Here is a 24,206-nt window from a genome sequence, read left to right as displayed (position 1 = left end):
TTTGATGTCAGTGTCTGACATTCCACAGCCTAAACATTATATAGCAATCTCCACAAAAGATATCAAGCATTTATACATCAGAAATGGATTGAATTCCTTTCTTACTTCAAACCAGATTCCCCATATTTTGATAAGAGAAAGGAGACTCCCACAAGATACTTTGCATTGAACCATGCTTGTATATTATACTATTGTGGAACCCTTTTTGAGACAGTGTTTTACTGCAGGATCCCTTTCCTAACATCAAGTCTCTTACAACACACATGGTGTACCTTTCCTAAACTGGACAAGTTGAACAATATTTATTTCAGTCTGGTATTTATTTTATCAATCTGCATTTATCAAATCACTAAGCTTATGTCACTAACATAAAGAAAAACATCTCAATACCAGTTAACATAACCAGAGACACTAGCACAACTAGCACATGCTTGGTCAAGTGGTTACGGTCACTTCACAGCCACATGGTTTCAAGTTCAAGCTCACTATAACACCTTAGGCAAGTGTCTCCTCCTATTATACCTCCTTATGAGTGGATTTAGTCGAAAGAAACTGAAAGAAACCCACTGTGTATATGCCTGTGTGTTTGTGTCCCCCTTCTCTTGACATTGCATCCTAATTATAAAAAAGCTTCACCATCATACAAGCATTATCACTCATTTCCAGTCTTCTACAAAAATATGTACAGCCATTGAGCAATTTGTGTTCAAAGGAGTTTGGGGAATATTATCATACTTGGAAGCAAGGAAGGACATCTGGTCATAGAAGAATCTAGCTCAATAGATACTGTTTGACCATGCAAGCATGGAAAAGTAAATGTTAAAACAATGATGATAATCTATATGAGGGGTACTGAAATGTTCCTGGATTTACAGGTATTGCAAAAGGCCTTCCAAGTTCTTTTACAGGGCTGAGACTGTAGTAGATGTTTGCCTAAAGTACAGCATTTTACCACACAAAAGCAATCAATAACACAAATTATGATGAGCATGAGGAAGTAGGGATAAAGAGCAACTTTAATATAAAGGTGATTAATTATCTTGTGTAAAATTAGAAAATCATGAGAGCAGCCGACATAAATATCTAGAAACCACATAAACAAGATAAAGAAACCAACTTATATAATAAACAAGACAAATGATGACAGCTGTGAAAATCTGAGATAAAAATTTTTTTTAATCAACAAAGTATATACAGTAAGAGTAAAAAAACTGTCAAGAAAAGTCACTCTACATGGCCCAAACTGTCAAGATTGAGCAGAGAGAGAAGAGATCAAAACAAATCATGCTTCTACCAACCAAAGAAAGGGCCACTTTTCTCCAGTTAAAACTGAAGTACACAATATCTTCTAATTATGAAAAGCAAAAAGTCATAATCTTTTTGATCACCAAATGTTAAGACAGTGGTAAGTAAACGATGCACTAAAAACTCTGCAGCATTGTGGAAAAAACCAAGCTCTCCAGAACTGTGCCACTACAATCATATAACAAAGAGTGGTAATATACTATTAATTATATCTGTGCATGTATGTGAAGGGTGTGGCCTAATGGTTAAGCTGTTGCACTCACAATCACTAGACCGTGGGTTTGATACCCAGACTGGGCAGCGCATTGTGTTCTTGAACAAAACACCTCATTTCACATTGCTCCAGTCTCCCTTGTGATCAGTGGGGTATGTTGGCCTGCTAACCTAGCAAGCAGGATAGCATCATCTGAAAGCTAAAACAATGCAAAGCACATTGTGACCAATGATGTATAACATCTGATAATCTGGTCAGTCACATACTGGTCAGTCTTTTACTTGTTTCAATCATTTGACTGCGACCATGCTGGTGCACTGCCTTTAGTCGAGCAAATCAACCCCAGGACTTATTCTTTGTAAGCCTAGTACACATTCTATCAGTCTCTTTTGCCAAACCACTAAGTTATGGCGACGTAAACACACCAAGTTGTCAAGCAATGTTGGGGAGACAAATACACACACACATATATATATATATATATACGACGGGCTTCTTTCAGTTTCCATCTACCATTATATATATATATATATATATATACGACGGGCTTCTTTCAGTTTCCATCTACCATTATATATATATATATATATATATATACACACACACACACACCGATCCATCATCATCATTTTCATACTCCATATACCATGTTGGCATGTCAGGATATTTTCCATGGTTCGATGCCCTTCATAATGCCAAACACTTTACAGTGTGTACTGGGTGCTTTTTTCATGCTGCCAGCACTAGTGAGATCACCATATAGTTTGGAAGACTACAAACCCTAAGGAGAGGAGGGAAGTTTTATGCTAGAAGATGAGGCATAAAAGCATGAGAGAATGAGGCAGAGCAGGTTTCTTGCTGTAGAGGAGCTTGTGTACTCACAGCCAACATGCTTACACAAAATCCATCACCACCAATACATACAAAAACAGTAAATAAACAATCACTGGTGTTACAAGTAGCTAGCAGGATGGTGGGACTAGGCCAAAAAGGGGCCTGGAGCAGGTGGGTCAAAATACAGTAAATGGAACATCACTTGGTCAGATCAATGGCAGGTTGACATCCAACACATCAGATTTCTGATCCAGGCTGTCTACGACATTTTACTAAGTCTAACAAACCTTCAATGGGATAAGAGGGAAGCACCCTGCTTTCCCTTGTGTACTGAAAAAAGGGCCCCTTCAACTACCCTAGAGCCTTAGAAAATGGCTGCTACCACTGGTGACATGACTAAATGCTCAAGGTGGTTGTGTAAGTGATATCCATAGCCATTCAGTCCAGTAAATAACTCAAACAAAAGAAGGCATCACTTTTCTCTAAGGTGGAGAGAAGCCTAGCTCACTGAAACAAGAATCTATGCCTACTTGCCACAGATTTACAAAGATAGCTGAAAGCAGAAAAGTTTCCAAAGCATATTATATCAACAATATTACACCCAGACATAGTGATCTCAAATTCCAAACAATTTCCATCCAACTTATGCTACATAGCAAAATGGATATAAAACAAATACTAAAAGAAAATACAATAGATGTGTTGTACTTACACAAAGAAGTATATTCCCCAGGCCATGCCAGCCCCTAAACAGTTTGCTGAAACACCTTGATAAAGTCCAGTGAATCCTTGGGAACACACAATTGACCGTACAGCATGTATGAAAGAGTTATAATTTGGACGGGCAGTAACACCAGTGCCTTCATTGACTGAAATACAAAATAAAAGTAAACATCAATGACATGAAAAGACAGAATTTACATAAAAGAAAATTAAACATGTGCATATTTTAAAAGAAATATATATTTATTTATTCATTTTACACAACTACAAAGAAGCTCAATTATTTTATAGGAGCTTACAGCCAACTGAATCGAGTAATATAAATGACAGTTACTAATTCTAAAGAGCATCAAAGTATAAGGGATGAAACATATCAAGGAAGATTTAAACACAGAATAAAAGGTTTCTGTTGTTCAGACCCAGATTAACCCTGAATGGGCAAATCTATGACCAAAGATATTCCAACTCAGAGTCCTAAGTATTAAAAAAAAAAAAGCATACCAATGAAACTACCTGTTTTTGAATGAAAATAGCTTACTTATCCTACAAATTTGAACCTTTTTTTTCTCTTTTTTTTTTTGGATTGAGCATTTAATAATGCAGTGGAAAATGCTATTATAAAAGGGAAGAATATGTTCTAGCCAGGGGAATATCTCCCACTCACTTACATAAATTGCTGTGTTGCTTATAAAGTTTTGCATACTCTTATTTGACTTGCTCTTCATTACTAAGAGCCTCTCCTTTCAGCAAGATACAACACCTATGATCATCCCATTCTTTACCAATATTTTTACCTTATATTTTCCATTTTTTTTTAAAGAAAAATGCTGAGTGCAATTTGAGGGCAATTTGGCTGCTGTTTTTAACAGGCTAAGTAATCACATAAGATATCTCATTGGCAGAGTCTCAGTATTTAGGTGCTCTTCTGTTTCAACCAACTACTCTTTGGTATTTATGTAATATTGATTTTATTCAACCTTTGTGAGAAAACCAATTAAATATACCTTAAATTACTGGTAGCTATTTTATTGACACCAGAAAGAATAAAGTCTAACTTCAGAGAATTCCGATGCTAAACTACAAACTACAAAACTAGTCGTCTGGTCCAGGATTTTACTGCCCAAGACAACATCAATGCCCTTGATAGTTGTAGAAAATTATTTCCCTAGCCATACACCTCCCCAAAATAAGTAGGCAATGGAAGCACTAGCTAGTCTAAACTATAATCAATAGATTGTTTCTTTTTGAGAAATTTTCAACTAATTTCTTTAAAAGCTATTTCAAATGTAATTATGTCTACTAAAATGTCATTGGCCTAGTTTTTATAATGTGATTAGGAAATTTAAAAGCAACATTAGGTTCCAAAACAACCAGATGTTTTGAGGTGCCATAACCTGAAAATAAGACCATATGAAATAGGCCATAATGAAACAAAGTATTTTATGACCTTCCAACAATGTAATAAAGCTCTACGGGCATGGTCCGTGACAGAAGTTCCCACACTAATGCTTCTATTCCAACTAATTTTGTCAACACAATGCCAAAATTATTTCAGTATGAATACAAATATTTTTAGAAGTAAAACTCATTTTCTTTTTAACCAAAGACAGAACTCATCTCAGCCATCTGCTTGATTTGCTGTTTTCTAAGAGTCCCCAATCAAGAAAAGAAACCAACAAGAGCCTGTACAGCCATGCATCCAGATAGAATTAGCAATCAAGTCTCCCTCAAATTACACTCTACGATCTTAAAAAAGAATGAGTCATATTAGCAAATAAAATTGTAATTATACTACGTCTGAAAATAAATGGGATGGTCATGGCTGGAATACTTTTGATCATAAGTCTGATTGGAGATGACTAATGATTACCCTGCAACAAGCAGACAATTAGATCTTCATAAATAACTTTTAATGAGATTAAAACAAATAAATCTGTAAAATATAAAATAATATAAAAGTGCTTTAAGAAACATTAAGGCAATAACCTGTATACTTGCATGCTTATACATGCACAATTATACATGATTATAAAATAAACTACATTATTCTCAGTCTCAGATAGCTAGCCATGGTTACAGGCACAACACTTCCTCTTAACTAAGCTATATATATATATATAAAAAAAAAATCAAAACAAATTTCAATTGACTTACAAATAGGATTAAAATTACAAAAATATTTCCGTTCTATTGTGCTAGAGCAGGACTACGGTCAACACACATTCTGCAGGCTAAAGATTTTAATAGTTTCTCTTTATACATACGTAAATAAGGACAGATAATGAAAGCAATCACTCAAATATTTTGTAAATGACAACAACAAAAAAGAAATCAGTTCTTTCCTTTATCAATAAAGTTTATTTAAATAAATAAATAAATAAAAAAAAGTGGGGCTGGAGATTTTCTAGGAAAGAAACAGAATCAGGAAGTAGTGATTTTGTTTTTCTCAATACCTAAAGACCATTGAAATGGTGTTTACTGAAGAAATGGAACTGACTGTGAAAACTTCAGTTGCTGAGGTACTGAGGATTTCTTATATAAGCAGCTTCAGATTGAAAAGTGAGAAAGGGATGAAATGTAATATTCTTTTCTCAACCGCATTAATGACATAATTCAAATGGATAAAACTGGAAATGCATTTTTTTTTAAACATGACAAAATTTTTTTTTAAATGTCACAGTAATAATTTTTTTTCCAATCATTGTCAATAATATTATGTGCGACACGGTTATGGCCATACTTTTAACTTTATTACAGTAAAACATTAACGACTTAAAAAAAAAAGCTAGCTTTTTTCTTGAATAGTGTTTATTAGTACAATTGTATTATCACAAAAACAAAAATATCTTAAGGAATCTTAGCATAATTGCTTGATGTTTTTCCTTGCTTGTTGCATAAGCAACAAACAAGGAAACAGGAGTTGCTAATAAACTGTAAATCATCACTCCATACAGACAGTAATGCTTATTATTATCATTCTAGTTGACTAACCTAATCAATTCTGCTTGAGCAGTGACAAGAAAATCTCTGAAAAGCTGAACAGCAGGTCTTTAGAGAAGAAACTTCCCTTAGGCAAGGGTTTTAACCATTAATTTCTTGCCCTGTGCAGCATCCAGGTCATGGTTTCTAGTACCTTCTGCTGACAATTTTCAGCCATTTGGATAGCAGAGATTTGTTGTATATTCAAACCATGCGGAGATTCTGTTTACAAGATCTAGCTGGAACTTCTCTCCATTGCCTCTGCTTTCAAACTTATGCTTAGAAATAACATTGTTATGTAGACCTATGTTATGGAAGTAACCAGCTTGTCTAGACATGGACATCATAGGTATATTGTAGCGATATTGTCCTAACACAGCAGTCATCTCATATGAAAGAGATCTTTTAGGTCAGAAGGGAGTGGCATTGGTTACTATATTAAACAGATTAACAAGATAAAACTGCAATTACTGGTTGAACATTCTAAGTTTGAGTAACTTAACAGGTATTTCAAATTCAGTAAAAAGTCTGTTGCATGCTAATTTCTCTTCTATGAAAAGCAGAAAGAAAACAACCCACCATTATACAATAGCCATTAAAGAATCCCATTACACAATGAATCTGTAGAGAAGATTCACTTAGAGTACATAAAAAATTGATAGCAAAATCAATAGGGAATCTATTAGATATGCATATAGATTAAAGATATTGTTACTCAGATAATTATGCTCTATTCATGTAAAAAGAGTATTTTACTTTATGTACAGGTTTTTGCTGGTTTATATACACAGGTGTAGAACACTAGCAGCAGTAGCAAACATAATAGTTTGGTGAACTTCCAGTAATTTCAATTTCGCAAATAATTTTTATGTTAAGCGCAAAGAGCCATTCTAAATAATGAGGATAAACAGACAGGAAAGCAAACCTATTGTAAATTTGTTTAGAATACACCTAAAAAGAATAATGGACCTAAAGGCACAAATCTGAAAGGTGTTATTATTCATTTATGCCTTGACTAAATTTTACAAATATTTATCATGCACCATAAACAAAAATAAAATTATATTAAACCTATTATTATTATTTACATGTTCCTGAGGCCTTATATAGACATGCAATATGTCTGAATAGGATATATCATATAAAGATTAACATAAACTGGCAGCAATAAATTGTTTGTTTGTTGGGGGGTTTGTTTGTTCTACTGCCAAAAAATCCTAACTCATTTAAAAGGTTAGAAACAATAAAAATCTTGAAAATTGTACAACAGAAGGGGGAAAATTAGTAACTGGACTAAGAAGGGGAAAAATTAGTAACTGGACGAATTTGAAAAATAGACTAAATACATATGAATAGAAAAAGAAATTATTAAATGCATTGACTAAACATAAGCTAAGAAAAAAAAAATTAGATTGCATGAGACAATGAATGCTTTTCTTCTAATTTTCTTAGTTTTATACAATAACAAAATAACATAGTACTATGAAAAAACTGAACGCATTAATCTCGAAATCTCTCAAAATTCGCTAAATTAAAAATGCACGATTTATATAGCACATCTTCTAATTGCAGCAGTTAGCATTATATAATTATACCTAGCTGTAAATATCCATGTAATAACTTAATTACAGATAGCTTCTGTTGGCTTGGCTCACCTAGCTAAGCAACTAAGTCATGGACAGTTGCAGCACTGGTGATAGTAAGCTCCTTGATGATAGCATTCTGTCAACTGAGTCAACTGAAGTTGTTAGTGATCAGTTATGTTGGGTCAAAAATTGTTGGGGTGGTAGTAGAGGGCAGATAAGAAAGTAAACCAATGTAAACTATAGACTAAGAACAAATAAGGTTATAGTTCACAGTTGTTACAAATGTCAGATGAGATGGTTCAGTCCTTTGTCTTATAACACATTTTAATAAACGTGATCACTTCACAACCAGCTCCAACAGACATTACATATCAATTAGTGTCATATAGTGAACAGAAAAAATATTGCACCCATGGTCTAATCTAAATTTACACAATTTGTAGTAAATGTATACGACAAAATGACAATCAAAAACATTTAATAGAATTGTTTTTCTTTTTTTTTCATTTTCTGATTTCAGTTATTATTAAATTATGACCATACTAGTGCACAACCTTCAATAGTTTAGTCATACATATCAAATCCTGTTTGTATTTCAGTGGTTTCTATATGCTGAAACACTATCTGAAGAGACACAACATATTGCTAGTTTTAAAACAAATGTAAACATACATATACAAGAGGCTTCTACACTTTCAATTTAACAAAAATATTGGACATTTATAGTACAGGACACTTGCCCAAAATACCACACACAGACCATATCCAGAACCACAAGGTTGTGAAGCAAGCAGCAATACATGCACCTATTGCATAATTCTTAAACAATACTAAACTGTCACCTGAATATTAAATTTAAATACAGTGAATCAAATATTAAATAAATATCAGATTATGAAGAAGGATCACAGTTTACTTGAAAAACTTAAAACATTTTCTTATAAAAAGTTCTTCCATACTTGGTAAATTTTTAAAAGCTACATCAGTGATCAAATTTTAAAATACCCGTTGTATCCTTATGCTTCCAATATCATAGTATGGTTGATACTGTTGATGATAAAGAATACACTGTAACAGTGTTATAACAATAAAAGATATAAAACAGCAGCTGTAACAAACACATAACAAACCAACAATCAATACTTACAACACACTAACTCAAACTATAAACTGTACCTGGACTTCAAAGACCAAACTACAAACTGCCAACTATGTCAGACCACTATTATTTATATGTAGTGGTCCCATCTATTCTTGTCAGAGAGTGTCGTACTCTCACCACAACAACTCCCCTTTTGAGATTTTGAATTCTAAGAGTATAAAGAAATTTCATTTATTATTATTATTTTTTAGTATCTTTTTTTGCTTGGGCTTTATCTCATTTCTCATTTTGTTAGTGCTTCGTTGTTACTTAATTCAGTCCTAGCTTTTCTTAATGCTCTTTTGAACATGCCCACAAATCTTTGTACCTACCCATTTGACCTCAGGTGGTAGGGTAGAGTGAAAATATGCTTTATCACATGCATTTCATAGAAGTTCTTGAATTCATACCCCAAGAATTGCGTTCCATTATCAGAAACTAAAGTGTCTGGAACATCATATCTCGCAAACAATTCATATAGGAACTTTATAGTTGCCTTAGCAGTTGGTTTATTGCACCTGAATACCTCTGGCCATTATGTACAGCTGGTTACCACGATTAGATAGTAAGCGCTATTCACCAACCCAGTATAGTTGATATGTAACCTAGACCATGGGTTCTCAGTCTCCGACCATGATTGATATTTCACCAGTCGCGCTTGAGCTGCAAGCGCACAACCTCAACAAGTTCTCACCATATTTTCGATATCCCAGTCCATAGTCAGCCAATAGACATAACTCCTCATCAGAGCTTTCATCCTTGACATTCCCAGGGTGTCCACTGTGAAATTGCTGCAATACAGATTTTTGTAATGTAGTCAGTACTACAACTCTTTGTGCATACATCAGAATATTGTCGCATATTAAGAAACTACTTGAATTTGCATTTTTATTCTGCTTATTTTTTAAAGCATTTTTGCAATATTCTCATCACCTACAGATTTCATTCTTATATCCTATGCAGTCACTGGCAGTCCTTGGATAACATTAGCCATAATTTTCTCTTCAATTCCTCAGACGATTTCATTTTTAATGGGACAACCATCTATGTTTTTGCAGTAGAGACTTATGAGGAGGTGCCTTAAGTCAAATAACTCCAACCAATCTGTACCAAATGGATTGATTGTATTCTCCACAATAAATATTTTTGTTTCGTGTGTTTTTCCTCAAAATGTGATGCATGTACATATTTTGCCCATGAAATGTAATTAATCACCCATCACACCACATGCAATTTTTGCTTTTTATGTAACCTCAGCTTCCTGATTTTTCTTCATATATCCATATTTATGATTGAAATATTACTACCCATATCCAACTGTAGTTTAATATTTACACCATGTATTTTTATGTGTACAAATTTCGTTATTTTTTTCACGTCATGTTTCAGGTTTACCATTGTTTGACATTCTTCTACAATGGTCTGTAGGGTTAAGTCTTGGTTCACTTGCTCCATTTTTGAGAGAATCCTTGCTCGAATTTCTTTATCTTCAGTTGCCGTAAGGCCTTGTATGAAGATAAGGGATTTAAACATATCATAAGTGAGTTCCTGAAGTTTAAAGTTTTCATACATACGGTTGAAAAAGAAATTCATCAAACGCAGATATGCAGAAAAAGAAGAAAATTTGCCACAGTAAGAGAAATTTCATGTGACATTCATCATTATCAACATCATTGTTTTAATATCTATTTTTCCAAGCTAGCAAGAGTTGGACAGAGTTTATTGAGGCAAATTTTATATGGCCAGGTACACTTCCTGTTGCCAACCCTCAGTTACCAAGCAAGGTAATATTTGCCCATATCCAGACATTTTCACAAAATATTGGAAATGAATGATATTCATCTGCAAATGTCACAATATCAAAACAAAGAGGTACAAGCACACAAATGCATACAAAAGGCTTCTTTCAGTTTCTGTATACCAAATCCACTCACACAGCTTTGGTCAGCCCTGGGCTTCAATAGAAGGTGCCACACAGGGAGCAGTGTGACTGAACTCAAGACCACATGGTTGGGAAGCAACAAAATAGGTGATTTGATTTAAGTGTCATTTTTTTTTTTCTTTCAGTTTGAAATTTCCAATTAATAAAACTGAAATGTTTTATGAAAACATTTCAACTAGAATGGGAGTGAGGATCTAAAAAATAATTCAAACTAAACTTAGAAAAAAGTTTTTAGCAAGTAAAATTATATTTCAATTTTGAAAGCAAATTTTGACTCATGGAAACATGCTTTGTTTACCTTATACTTAAACCACTTAAAAAACAAGAAAGGAAAAAAATTTTTTTTCTTCTTTAAGTTGAACTAAATATCCCATTACTGTAAGCTGTTTCAGTAGGTCTTTACTTGATTTGAGATAAGAGTGCCAATGTATAAGAGTGCAAATGGAAGAGCATTTTCACCACATTGTCCATCAGCCAACAGAAGTCAATGTGAGGGTGACAGTAACAACCTAAAAGTAGAAACACTGGGATCACAGAAAACTTAACAGTACTCACAGTAATAATTAACTGATGCAATCACCTATTTCATCAGAGTAACTTTTCTCATTTTACATTAGAATAGCAAGCTACTTGTCAAATGATATGTTTGCTGCAGCAAAAACTATTGAAAATATTTTTATAATGAGAAGCTATTCCAACATATTAAACTACAATTTCCTGTTCTTAAATTCCATGTTATATAAAATTAAAAGAAAAAAATGAAGAAAAAAAGGTTGACAGCCAACAAGTTAACTAAACTAAAAAAAAAAAAAAACTCTGTAAGTTGGGATATTTTATTTCCTAATTGCCTGACAGTTGAGGTTTGTTGTGGTTTCTAATCCATTACATGTGCCAATAATCTTCAATGCCACCAAAATAGATTTTATATTATGCAGACAAGGAAAAGTTACAAGACTGAAAAACACGTCTTCTTTAATTACAACTGTACATGAATTTTATTATTGTAATAAAGTTAATAAAAGTACTCAAATGAGAAAAAGAAATCAAATAAATCTCAAATTAGTAACTGTTTTTCTAGCTTTGTTTTTCCTAAAGAAAGTAAAAATAAAATTTAACTCAAAATGTGATCAATATTCCAGTTTTAGATTGCCAAGTTTACAGAGCCACACTAAACGGTTTTCCATATTCAATTTCATCTGTACATTCTGTCCATATAGTGCTTATTTATAGAGCACAATAAATCAGTGTGAGATTTGACACTTTTCCATCATTCCAAAATGGATAAAAGAAACAACAGTAAGTGACTAGAAGTCAATTTAACTTAGTCTTTCCAACCCTAGCAAAATTTGTACCAATAGATTGATATATTAATTTGCCAATACCCATTCAGTTGAAATATTTGGCAAACTGATGGTGATCCTTTTTCATTGTTGGTTGTAGTCACTGCACTTCACTTTCAGCAATAATGTCCCACTAAAAAGATGTTAATACGACAGAATCCTATTTACGTCAGATATCTTAAGCTGAGTTGAATCATTGATTAAAGATAAAAGCATTACCATGTGAAAACGGGCAAAACAAAATCAACTTACGGAGGGGAGCACTAAGCAGTGATAAGTGGAATTGCAATGTTGTCAATCCGGATATGCTTGGTGCACATTCAAACTGGGGGACAAACTACTCACTGCATTTTGTCATGGAGAATATATCTTGCTTATTGATAAACAAAATGTAACAAAACTGTCCGACGAACGGGAACGTGAAACGCTGAGTAACAATGTTTGTGATATTTCTGCTGCTTTTAATAAAGTGTGTGTATATATATATATATATATATATATATATATATACAGCATATATAAGGACTCCATAGTGAACAACAGATGAGGATTCCACAACTTGGTATCTTGATCTTGAGCAAAATGTATGAGACATTTTATGGTACAAACTGACAATCTTGAGAAGGTTTATGCTTTCTACTTGGAAGCAAGCCTAGTCTTGCCACAAGCTACAAATGCACAATACTAGTAATGTCGCATCATTACAGTATCTCATTCTTTCTAGCTTTGTCTCACCATACCACGAATTGTGCATGGCAATCTGCTTAATGGTAAGGGGTCCAAATTTTAGAAAAAAATTTTCAAAGGTCCTTCCTGAGCTATAGGTCAATTGCCTGGATTCATCATCATCTGTGATATATATATCCCTACCCTTGATAGGATGCCAATCTGTCACAGAAATATTCATTTTTGCCAGCTGGGTGGACCGGAGCAATGTGAAACAAAGTATTTTGCTATCAAACACCCAACCGCTAAGCCATGCACCTCTGTAAAACTGTAAAGCAGTTGTAAAAGCAACCAATAAAACTTTGGGAATGATTGAATAATAAAATTTAACTGAGGTCATGACATCATGGACAGAAGAAAGCTATGAAACAGATCTGAATACTACATTTTAGCGTTAGATAATATAAAAACAAGATATAAGCTCAAAACATTCACAAAATAATAAGACAGGGAATAATATCAGTGATAAATAAACAAAAATCAGCTAAGTCAGTTCCAAAGCTGCATTAATTAGATACTTATCAAAGAAAACAGATACCAAAACAAGTGAGGAGATACCTATCAGCAATTCAATAGTTTCTTTTTTATTAGTGTAGAAGGAGGGGCAATGCTTATGACCTTTGTAGGTTCCTCCTGGTTGATGAGATTGATGCTGTTGATATCCAACTTCAACATTTGTATACCAAAAGCTAAAATAATATTGGCAGAAATGGGACTACAGTAGTGACAGAAGCAGAGAAAAACAGTTAATGTTTAAAACAGGTCTGCTGAGACTTAGGATCTATGCATGGGTAGAAGCTGCATCTTTTCATCCAGGGAATAGTGCTCAGATGTGGGTCTTACCTGATCTTTTTAGTGATTCTAACTGTCATAAATCTTTGACTTGAAGTTTTAAGTGAATACCCCAGAGTAGGAAGACAAGTTACAACTCCTGGGTAAAACTGTTTCCTTTCCCTCATAATGCAAATGCCATTGAGAAAAGCATGAATGCTACACCATTATATGCCAGGTAAAAATCATCCATTGATAGGTACTTCTGATTATAGAAAACAGCAAACAAACAGCTTATTACATTAGCATCTGATAAATTGTGGTTTCTTTAGTTTGTTTTTTTTCTAAAGACCATATGGAAATTTAAGTTGCTTTAAGGTGTTCAGACTGATAAACAAAGACATTCCTGACTTTATAGCTTATTACATTATATCTTGTTATGTCTAGGGAGAAGTCATTCTCTTTTAGTGCCTTATAATTTAACACACTCATGGGTAAAATTTCTACTCATTTACTTATTTATTTTTCTAAAATTTTCATTGCATCTTGCAACCTTTTCAATAGTTGTTGACTGTCCACTATTGAAGCTGCATTCTTTTTGTTTGTTTGTGCACATGTGTGTGTGTGCACATGTGTGTGCACATGTCTGTGTGTATGTGCATATATGTGTGTGTGTGTGTGCATATGTATATATGTATGTGTGTACATTTGTATGCATATATTCTGCCTACATATTCATGTGTGTGTGTGTGTATGGGTTTTTTGCAACTATGTATTGTGTTTGTATGTATGGATGTGTATCTCCATATGTGTGGACATGTGTCTTCATATGTCCTTGAATGAAGTGAAGTATGTGTGTGTATATGGTCATGTGTTTCAGTCTTCATGTGTGTATGTGTGCTTGTCTGTTCATATAACCTATGTACCTACACACATACACAAATGAAGACTGAAACACATGACCATATATACACACACTTCACTTCACACAAGGACACATATGGAGATAAACATCCATACATAAACACGGTACAGAGATGCAAAAGACCCGTACACACACACACTCAGACATGCACACACAAAGAGACAGAGGTACACACACACATAAAAACACAAGCACATGAACATGAAAGCAGAATACATACATCATACAAACGTATACACATACATACATATATACATGTGCACACACACATGCGTGCATGCACACAAACAAACAAAAAGAACACAGCTTGGATAACAGAGTTGACAACTATTGAAAAGGTTGCAAGACGCAATGAAAATTTTAGAAAAATAAATAAGTAAATGAGTGGAAATTTTACCGGTGATTGTGTTTAATTATAAGGCCCTAAAAGAGAATGACTCTCTCAAGACACAACAGAATATGCTTCAACACACGAACTCACATAAAGAATCTTGCAAAACAAATCCCAAAACGAAATACATTTATATCCTTTTATTATTATAGCCCCTTTTTAAATTTCGTAAGTTTTGTCTTCACGTTGGCAATGTATGTTATCATAATCTATAGAGTCAGATTTGAAAAGTTTATATACTGAATCCACAGCCTTAATTTCAAAGACATTAGCAGTGTAAGTAAAATGCTACTTACAACTAAAAATCAAAATGCCACCAAGTTCAGTTACGTAACACTTCTTCATTGCTTATAAAAATAACTCTTAAATGAAAAGGTTCCATTAATTTGCATAATTAAGTTCGCAAACATTTCTCTGAATAAATTTTGCTATGGTATATATCAAAGCTTCAGATAAATACACAATTACTTTTATCCTAACATTTTCTATTTTCCAGGTAAACAGGTAAGCATACTGAGAAAGGTTATTCTACTCTAACAAAAGAAATTCATTATAACTAGATACATTTTATAAAAAGTGGTTAATACAGATTTACTTAGAAAACAAATATTACTCATAAATATTTACACTTGTTTCCCTATTTCTGTTTTATACTTTAATTATTAAAATATATGCATATACGTACTAGTTTTTAAAATAGGTCACTGCTATTTAATAGAGTTAAAAGTACATTCAGTGAGCACATTTATTACCCACATCTCTTTTTTCAGATCCCTTTGTACTTAAAACTATGAAAAAGGAGAATATCAAAGTTTTGTAAACAGCCTGGTGTTTACAAAACTTTGGTAAACACAATTCAGAAATGCACAAATGAAATTAGGTGTCTGAATGGTGAATACCCAAAAGATTCATAGAATCAAATGTTTCATTCTAATTTTTACAGTAATAACAAGATCTCTCTCTCTCTCTCCAAACTGAGTGATGCAGATACCAGAAATATGATGTTAATAGATACTTGTGAAGCATGAATAATTGAAAAGAGGGACTGCAATTAAATATGACGCACTGAATAAACTAGCATTAAAGAAAAGCAAAGTGCAAGTGTGTACAATGAACCATCTGGGAAAACCAGGTCAATGTAATTAGATCAGAATGTAATTAAACGGGATATAGATACTCTTACATATACTATCAACAGCCATATCCTACCCACAACATAGGAAGACAAGCATTAAATTTGATAATACTGAAAAATACTGGAATTGTATACCAGGTAGATTTAGACAATTACCTTGCTTGAGGTCACAAAATAGTTTAGTACATTAATTAATCAATGATATAAAATTATAGAGTTCCTTGTGGATTTGTTAATTATAACAAAGCATATCCAAGAAAAAAATTACATCTATAAATAGAAATCTGATGGTGTACTGGAAATATAGTAAGAACAATGCATAACCAAGTTAACAGTTGCCAAATTCTCAAACCAAACATTTACCAGCCCCTGACATGTACTGCCATGAGGTACAATAATTCATTTGGCACAACAAAAAAATCAGTCTTTTTTTATGAGATGAAGGGAGGTGAGGAAGAAAGATTAATCAACTGAATTAACATAAAACAAGAGTTAAGCCATATGTCCTTGTTTCAGTTTTAAGCCAACCACATATAACCACCAGTGACAGGAAAACCATATAATATCAGATTTCCATCCTCTGTCTATACAAAATCAAGCCAATATGTTAAATAAATGAAATTTTGACTTGATCATTCAACTAATTCAATATAGCACCTTTAAATAAAGATAGAATGACTATGGCTGAAAATGGTCCACTGAAGCAGAGCTGAGCAGAGCAGTTACTAACTCTTCCTGAAATTTCTAGCTAAACAGAACAAAATCATCATATTGGGAGCCAATAAACAAAATTGCTTGTATGACTACATTTAAAAAAAAGAAGACATATTTACAGAACTGTTTATTTCCTGAAAACATTGATTGGCAAATTCTGTACAATGAATTACTAAACACTGCTTATGTTTTTAAAATATCCAATATAGCATTCTTACTGTCTCAGCCTCCAATAAGATAACTAATGAAGAGTGAAAACAGAAGAGAAAGAGATAGAATAAGAGAGTGAGCGGGACAAAAATATCTACCAGTATAAAGAGGCAGATACACTACTGAAGAGTAAAAACAAAAGAGAAAGAAGCAATAAGAAAGTGAGAGAGAACAAAAAAACAATTGCCAGTATGAAGAGGTAGATATGCTACTTAGACTCCTGTCAGTCTAAGTAGTAAGTGTTTGTGCTTTGTTGTTGTTCTCTTTATGACGTCAATGACCTCATTCAATGAATGAAATTTGGACGAAAACAATCTTTACAAGATATTTTCTTGCTAGAGTTTGTTTATTCATATTTTGTCAAATGTATTGCCATTAAATAAGGAGCAATATCAACAGGTGATATAGTATATTCTTACCTTAGATCAAAGTGTGTTCTAAAAGAGAATTGAGAATATAGCAATGCATTTTTCACTATCCTTCCCCATTCATTCCAACAAAATATATTGTAAACAACCAACAATAAGGAATATAGATATGAATTTAATTATTTATTTGCAATAAACATGCCCTCTTGCTGAGATTTTTGTGTAACATGAAACAGAAATATGACAAAGTTATATGCATATCATATTACTTACATAGCAGTACAAGAAACATTGTGACAATGCAAAAGATGTGGTCTTTGAATTCACACATGCCACATTCTTAGCTCTTCCAACCATTCCCTTTAAATTCAATAAGGCTTCAAAATAAAAAAAGTTATCGAGATCTTCCCATATGCAAAGAATAACTTAAATATTACTGACATTTTTACATTAGTTACATTTAACGGATATTTGTCCTCATCTTGTTTGTTGTTAAAATGACGTTTCGGCTGATAGACCCTCCAGCCTTCTTCAGGTGTCTTGAGGAAATTTCGAACCTGGGTTCTCATTCCTAAGGCATTTTTCAATGTTATTATTATTATTATTGTTGTTGTTGTTCAGGTCACTGCTTGGAATCAAACTCGGAGTCTTGGGGTTAGTAGCCCGCACTCTTAACCACTACGCCATATGCTCGTGTATTACTGACATTTGTTTGATTTCTAAATCTGATTTTCTTTCTAGATTATAGATAATTGAATGATTATATGGCACTTATATTATCAACTCTGGAAAGATGGACAAAATCGATCCATCAGAATCCGAACACAAAACAATGATGCATCAATCAAATACCTTGGTTATCTCAAATGATAATTCTTTCTTTCTACATATTAGTTATCTGCTGGTGTTACTGTTGTTCACCAACTCACCCCTGAATGAGTATACCTATGATCACAAGGTACTCCAGCAATGATCATCCAATCTCTTAAGAAATTATGTATCCAAAACTATAATACCTTAGATACACATACCCTCTTCCTTTTAAGATAGTAAGGTATGGTTTGAGGGATGTTTGGCCTTGATTTCTAGTAGTTGAGTCATTACTTAAAAGACCCCTGTTTGGTTGTCTATTGAGATTAACTAAAGGTTACAGGTAATTAGTATAGATTTGAACAGACAAAAAAAAATAACAAAAGAAAGATATACAAGAATACTTTCTATGCACACAAATTATTTAAAAATTCGCTTGAGGAGACCTATTGAGTCAAGTACATCAAAATCAAAATCAAATCAAGCCACAATCAAATGGAAATTGTAGTTGTGGCTAATGCCAGTGCCACCTGACTGGCTCCCATGCTGGTGACACACAATAAGCACCATTCATGCATCAGTCATTGCCAGTGCTATGTAAAAAGCACCACATGAATGTGGTTGATGCCAGCCCGCTCGCCCCGATTGGCTCTTGTGCCGGTAGCACATAAAAACCACCATCTAAGTGTGGTCGATGCCAGTGCAATCTGACTGGCTCCCAGGCTGGTGGAATGTAAAAAGCACCATCCGAACATGGTCAATGCCAGCCCCCTCACCCCGTCTGGCTCCTGTACCTGTCACATGTAAAAAGTACCCACCACACTCTCGGAGTGGTAGGCGTTTTTGGAAGGGCATCCAGCTGTCGAAACACTGCCAGATCAGATTGAAGCCTGGTGTGGCCTTCTGGCTTGCCAGACCCCAGTCAAACCGTCCAACACATGCCAGCAAGGAAAACAGACGTTAAATGATGATGATGATGTCCTAAATAACTAAAAAATAATAAAAAATTATTGGAATAAAATAATTTATCTGAAATATTTAAGTTTTTTGAACAAGTTGGTAAGCTGACCTAGTTATTGATTATATCATAGCTGTATATTTAAGCAAGAGAAGAGCAGGTAGAAAGCTTTGTACATCTCTGCAATATATGGATCAGCAGTATAACATGTTCCAGATTGCAAAACGGTGCACTAGAAAGAATCAGGATGTAGTTGGGGAGAACAGTGTATGGAATGATAATGGCACACTTATTTACTGATGTCAAAAAGAAAGAAGTATCGAAATGCCACTTACTACAAGAGGCTGCTGAATATGGAAAATGCAAGAGAGAGAGACTGACTCTACCCCATGTAGACCCAACAGAAGGACCAGCAATTAAAGCTGACAGCAGTATGGCTGCAAGTGCAACTAAAGATATGAAGGTAGGGAAAGCAGCTTGTCTGTTGATTAAAGTTACTTAAATACCTGGTGAAAGAAAGCAGGTGCTAGTCACCCAAATAGTCAATCAGGCAGCACAGGAAGGAGTCATACCCACTGGCAAGTGTAACTATAATCATCAACTGCTACAAAGGGCAAGAGATGTACTAGAGAGAGTTAACTAGAGGTTTCAAATTATTGGACAACATCATGAAATTTACAGTGTTATTGCACATTTGATGAGGAACAGAATTAACTTGGATGGAATACAGTTTAACTTTATATGAGGAAGAGATAGAACTAATGTCATATTCCTTATATAACAACTACAAAACAAGTCATATTAGTGTGCACAAACAATGAAGAACAAATGAGCTAAGAGAAAAGCATGATATAAGAAGAATCAGATGTATTATGGAAGAGAGAAGACTGCATTAGAAAACAGGCATCAATTTTAATCTCTTAGGTTTAATTCCATGTTTTCAGAATTACAAGGCATCTAGTTGTATCTTTTTCTCTTTCTTTCCCCTTATGATTTAAATTAATTATATCCTCCTATCATAATAATAGATATTCATTACTTACATCCCTCTTACCCTCAGGTAACCCCTCATTTTTAATTCCCTTTTTACCTATAATTGAAATTATAAGTATTAGAGTTCAACCTTTAACTTTAGCAATCCGAATTGCAGCTAACATTGAAAGATGTCAGTTATCATCATCATCATTTAACATCCATTGTCCATGCTGGCATGGATTGGACAGTTTGGAGTCGGCAAGCTGGGGAGCTGCACCAGACTTGTCTGATTTGACATGGTTCCTACAGTTGGATGCCCTTCCTAATGCCAACCATTTTACAGAATGTGCTGGGTGCTTTTATGTGGCACTGCACAAACACTTTTACATGGCACCACACAAGTACTTTTATGTGGAACCACCACAAGTGCTTTTCACCACCAGAAGTGAAAAACTTGAAGTGGATGGAAGCTGTAGAAAAAGGAAACCTGGAGAGACATGGGATAAATTAGTGAACACTAGCCTCACGAATCTGAACTTTACAAAAGAGATGACTAAAATGGTTGGTGTTTGGAAGGGCATCCAGCAGTAAAAACTTTGCTAAAACTGACCTTGCCTGTGCTTGTACTACATAAAAAAGCACTCTCACCTTGCCTGTACTTGTGCCACATAAAAAGCATGAAGTCCACTCTGCTGAGTGGTTGGTGTTAGGAAGGCCATCTAGCTGTTAAAATCCTGCCATAACAGTCACAGATGTCTGGTGCAGGCTTTGACCTGGCCGACTCTTGTGGTACCATCCCACCCATGCTAGCACAGAACACAGACATTAAATGATGATGACAAAGAACCACAATTGGATATGCATAATGCTGGACAGGGAATCCACCAGAGCAAGCAGGACATTTTATTAATATACAGAACAGTAATGTTGTTTGGAATATAGAAATATATATATTACTGAGCCTTATGGCTCAGTATACTCCAGTATATTCATTAGCCTTTCTCCTGTAACCACTTACCTGTTTAAAAAAAGGTTGATCTATTGAACTCAATCCATCCTATTTATCCCACTAACAACCAGTGTAGCTTTCACTCTTATATTACCTCATCCCCAACCAATTTAGTAATCACCCACCTCTTGATATTCATCATTTGCTTTCTCTCTTACCATGACAGATTTTTTACTACACCAAAAACCAGCTCAACCTGTATTTTTTTTTTATTTTTGATTTGTTTTACTTCAAACTTCTACTAAAAACCTATATGTAGCCTTTGGTTTCTCCCCTTCATTCCATCACAGTTTTCACACTCACACATCAGAATGTTCATATTTATACTCTCCTTTTCACTCTCTTTCTTGTCAAGCTCTCAACCATGTTTGCCTTGAAGTGAGCAAATTGAAAAAAGTACCAAATTTGATGTTATTAAGCTTGTAGCAATTAACACATAACATGAGAATGATGGTTGGCCAAATGATTTATCAGAAACTCAAGACTGCATTACTTATCTTAATGAGATGTCTCCACTCTCTTCAATTAGCAGTTTCATGTGTATCATCAGGTTCTCTTTCAAGAAATCTGAAATTCCTAATCTCTGAGATATACAAGTGGCTTTCTTTATCATTGCTAAGTTAAGGGAAAATCACAGGTGAAAATTCCAGTTGATTGCAAAACAAAATAGTTTTACTGTGAGCTTGCTGTCAGACTTATATTGCAATTAGTTAAGAACCCACTTTAACATGAAACAGTGTAAAATGTTATACTTCAGAAATATTAGGTGACATGCATAAAGGAGAAAAAAAAATCTACTTTGGAATCAAGTTTTTGCCTTTTGCCAAAATATAACAACATACGGCAGACACTGCCTTCCAGTCAAATATAACGAGATATGACAGACACTACCCAAGAAAAAAATCTCAAACAGGTTCAGTATTATTTATTGAAACAAAGGTTGCCAGATAACTTGGAAATTCTGAGAGATGTTTCAATATTCCCTGACACTTGTCACTCCTCTATGATTCTACTTGGCTTCTGTAACCACCTGAGAACAGATTAGGCACACACTGCATCCCCTCCTTTTTGGTCACCTTCATCCTTTTCTCACTGTCTTCCTTGTCTACTATTTCCAATCACCTCTTTTCTGTGCTTTCATCCATTACTCTCACCCCCTCTGCTATACACCATCCTTAACAAGTCTTTTATCTGCTTATCACTCTCAATACCCTCACATATCTACCATATTTCTCACTATCACATACTAGTCACCTCTACTCCATCTCTAACCATCCCTCCTCACACTCTTATGAAACTTGCTCCTCTCTATCCCCTCCACTGTTCAATCTTTATATTCACACTCCCACTGTACCTTAAGGGTATGTCCCAACACATTTCCACCACCATTTTTCTCTATCTTTCATTCTAACTTTTTCTCTTTTTTTTTTCTAATTAGAGTAGCCATGTATTTCCTCTACAGCAAGACACTTATTTCTATCCCACTACAATTCTTTAAACTCTCAACAGGCACAAAACCATCTTCCTCAATACTATCCCCCTTCTAGTCAAGGTCTTTGTCTTGTAAGTTACTTGGTGATCTCCACCAGTGCTGGTACCACATGAAAAGCACTCAGCACACATTGTAAAGTAAGTGGCATTAGAAAGGGCATCCAGTAGTAGAAACCATGCCAAAGCGGACAATAGAGCTTGGCAGTCCTCTGGCTTGCCAGCTCCTGTCAAACTGTCCAACCCATGCCAGCATGGAAAATGGCCACAAAATTATGCTAATGATGATGATGAAGCAACAAGAAACCAATTGCCTCTTTAATGGAATGCATGGGAGTATGATTCATTCATATTTACGGCTGAAATTCATAATCAAAAGATTCACTCAACTTTCAAGCCAGCATGGAAAATGGATATTAAATGATAATAGAAAACGACGATGTAACAAAGACACTAAAGCATTCTGACATGGGAATGTGCAGTCATCTGAATCAGAACCATTCAAAGAAGTTACTGGATTAATTAGAAGCTTACTGCAGGGTAAGTGGACAGTAGGAGAAATCTTCAGAGGAAAAACTCCTCTTAAGCAAGTTTTTCAACCCATTTGTTATTGACATTCTTGGAGAGACAATCCACCTAGGTCATGAAGGACTCCCAGGTGTTCTCCTACGATTTTTAAAATGCTACCTTTGGTGGAGACTGAATATAGAAACTTTGGGTAATCTTATTTCCACGAAGACCACTGAAAGAATTTGCACTGTGGATCTACTTCAAATTGAGTTACCCTCCTACAATTCTCTGTTTAGCAGTTTGCAGCATCCTTTTTTTGCTCCTGTTATTATTTCTCTTTGCCTATAACCACTTCAAGTCCTTTTTCAGTTGTCTCTGACAGACATTTCATCATCACTCTTCTTTTTCAAGCATTGATTGTGCTGACCTTATAGTTCACGTGCAGAGGCTACAACAAACCCTTATGCACTGACTTTCACTGCCTGTTCTGTGCAACAGTACCCCTCTTTTGCCAGCTCAATAATTTTGAATGCTGAAATTAAGAGGGCATTCACTTGAATGCTGAAAAAGGTATTCAACAGCATAAATATAGCAAAATCTAAAAAATAAAATAGAACTGAATGTTTTTCCTAATGCCAACCACTTTACAGAGTGTGATGGGTGGTTTTTACAAGCTACTGGCACAGGTACAGGTACATTTATGCAACACTGGCATGAGTGCATTTTATTTGGCACTGGTATCTGTAAAGAACATGTATGTATGTATGTATGGCTGTGATTTTACTTAGCTCAAAGTATCTTCTCAAGTACAGAAAACTGCCTCAACTCCCAGTCCTGTGTCATTTCCTCAGTGAGACCCAGCATCTAAAGATCATTTCTCACCATTCTATCCCAAGTCTTCCCGGGTTTACCCCTTCCACAGAGATCAGTACTTCTTTACACAGCTGTCTCATCTATGCATCACATGACCTAACCAGCAGTCTCTTACACACAAACTTTCAGAATTTCCTCCTCCACTGCTAACTTGGTCACCTAGGTAACAGAAGCAATCTACTACTTCTAGATGACCTCCCCAAGCATTTAAGGAACTTTATTGTCAGAGCATTTTTAGTGCTTATTGTACCTGCACATTTGTCACACACAAAGGCTATT

The 24,206-nt window shown here is 34.5% G+C and overlaps 1 protein-coding gene across 3 annotated transcripts in view; it reads right to left on the bottom strand.

Moving 5' to 3' along the window:
* Positions 1 to 24,206, bottom strand: part of LOC115209663 (mitochondrial folate transporter/carrier) — a 104,099-nt gene that overhangs the window by 73,515 nt on the left and 6,378 nt on the right. For all 3 annotated transcript variants that reach the window (XM_029778132.2, XM_036501081.1, XM_029778131.2), the window contains exon 2: positions 3,066 to 3,222. In XM_029778132.2, the coding sequence (XP_029633992.1) occupies positions 3,066 to 3,222 (157 nt within the window). The remainder of the gene's footprint in view (positions 1 to 3,065; positions 3,223 to 24,206) is intronic.

This window comes from Octopus sinensis, linkage group LG3 (genome assembly GCF_006345805.1).
Source record: "Octopus sinensis linkage group LG3, ASM634580v1, whole genome shotgun sequence".
Taxonomy (NCBI): domain Eukaryota; kingdom Metazoa; phylum Mollusca; class Cephalopoda; order Octopoda; family Octopodidae; genus Octopus; species Octopus sinensis.
This window is presented reverse-complemented; position numbering and strand designations above follow the sequence as displayed.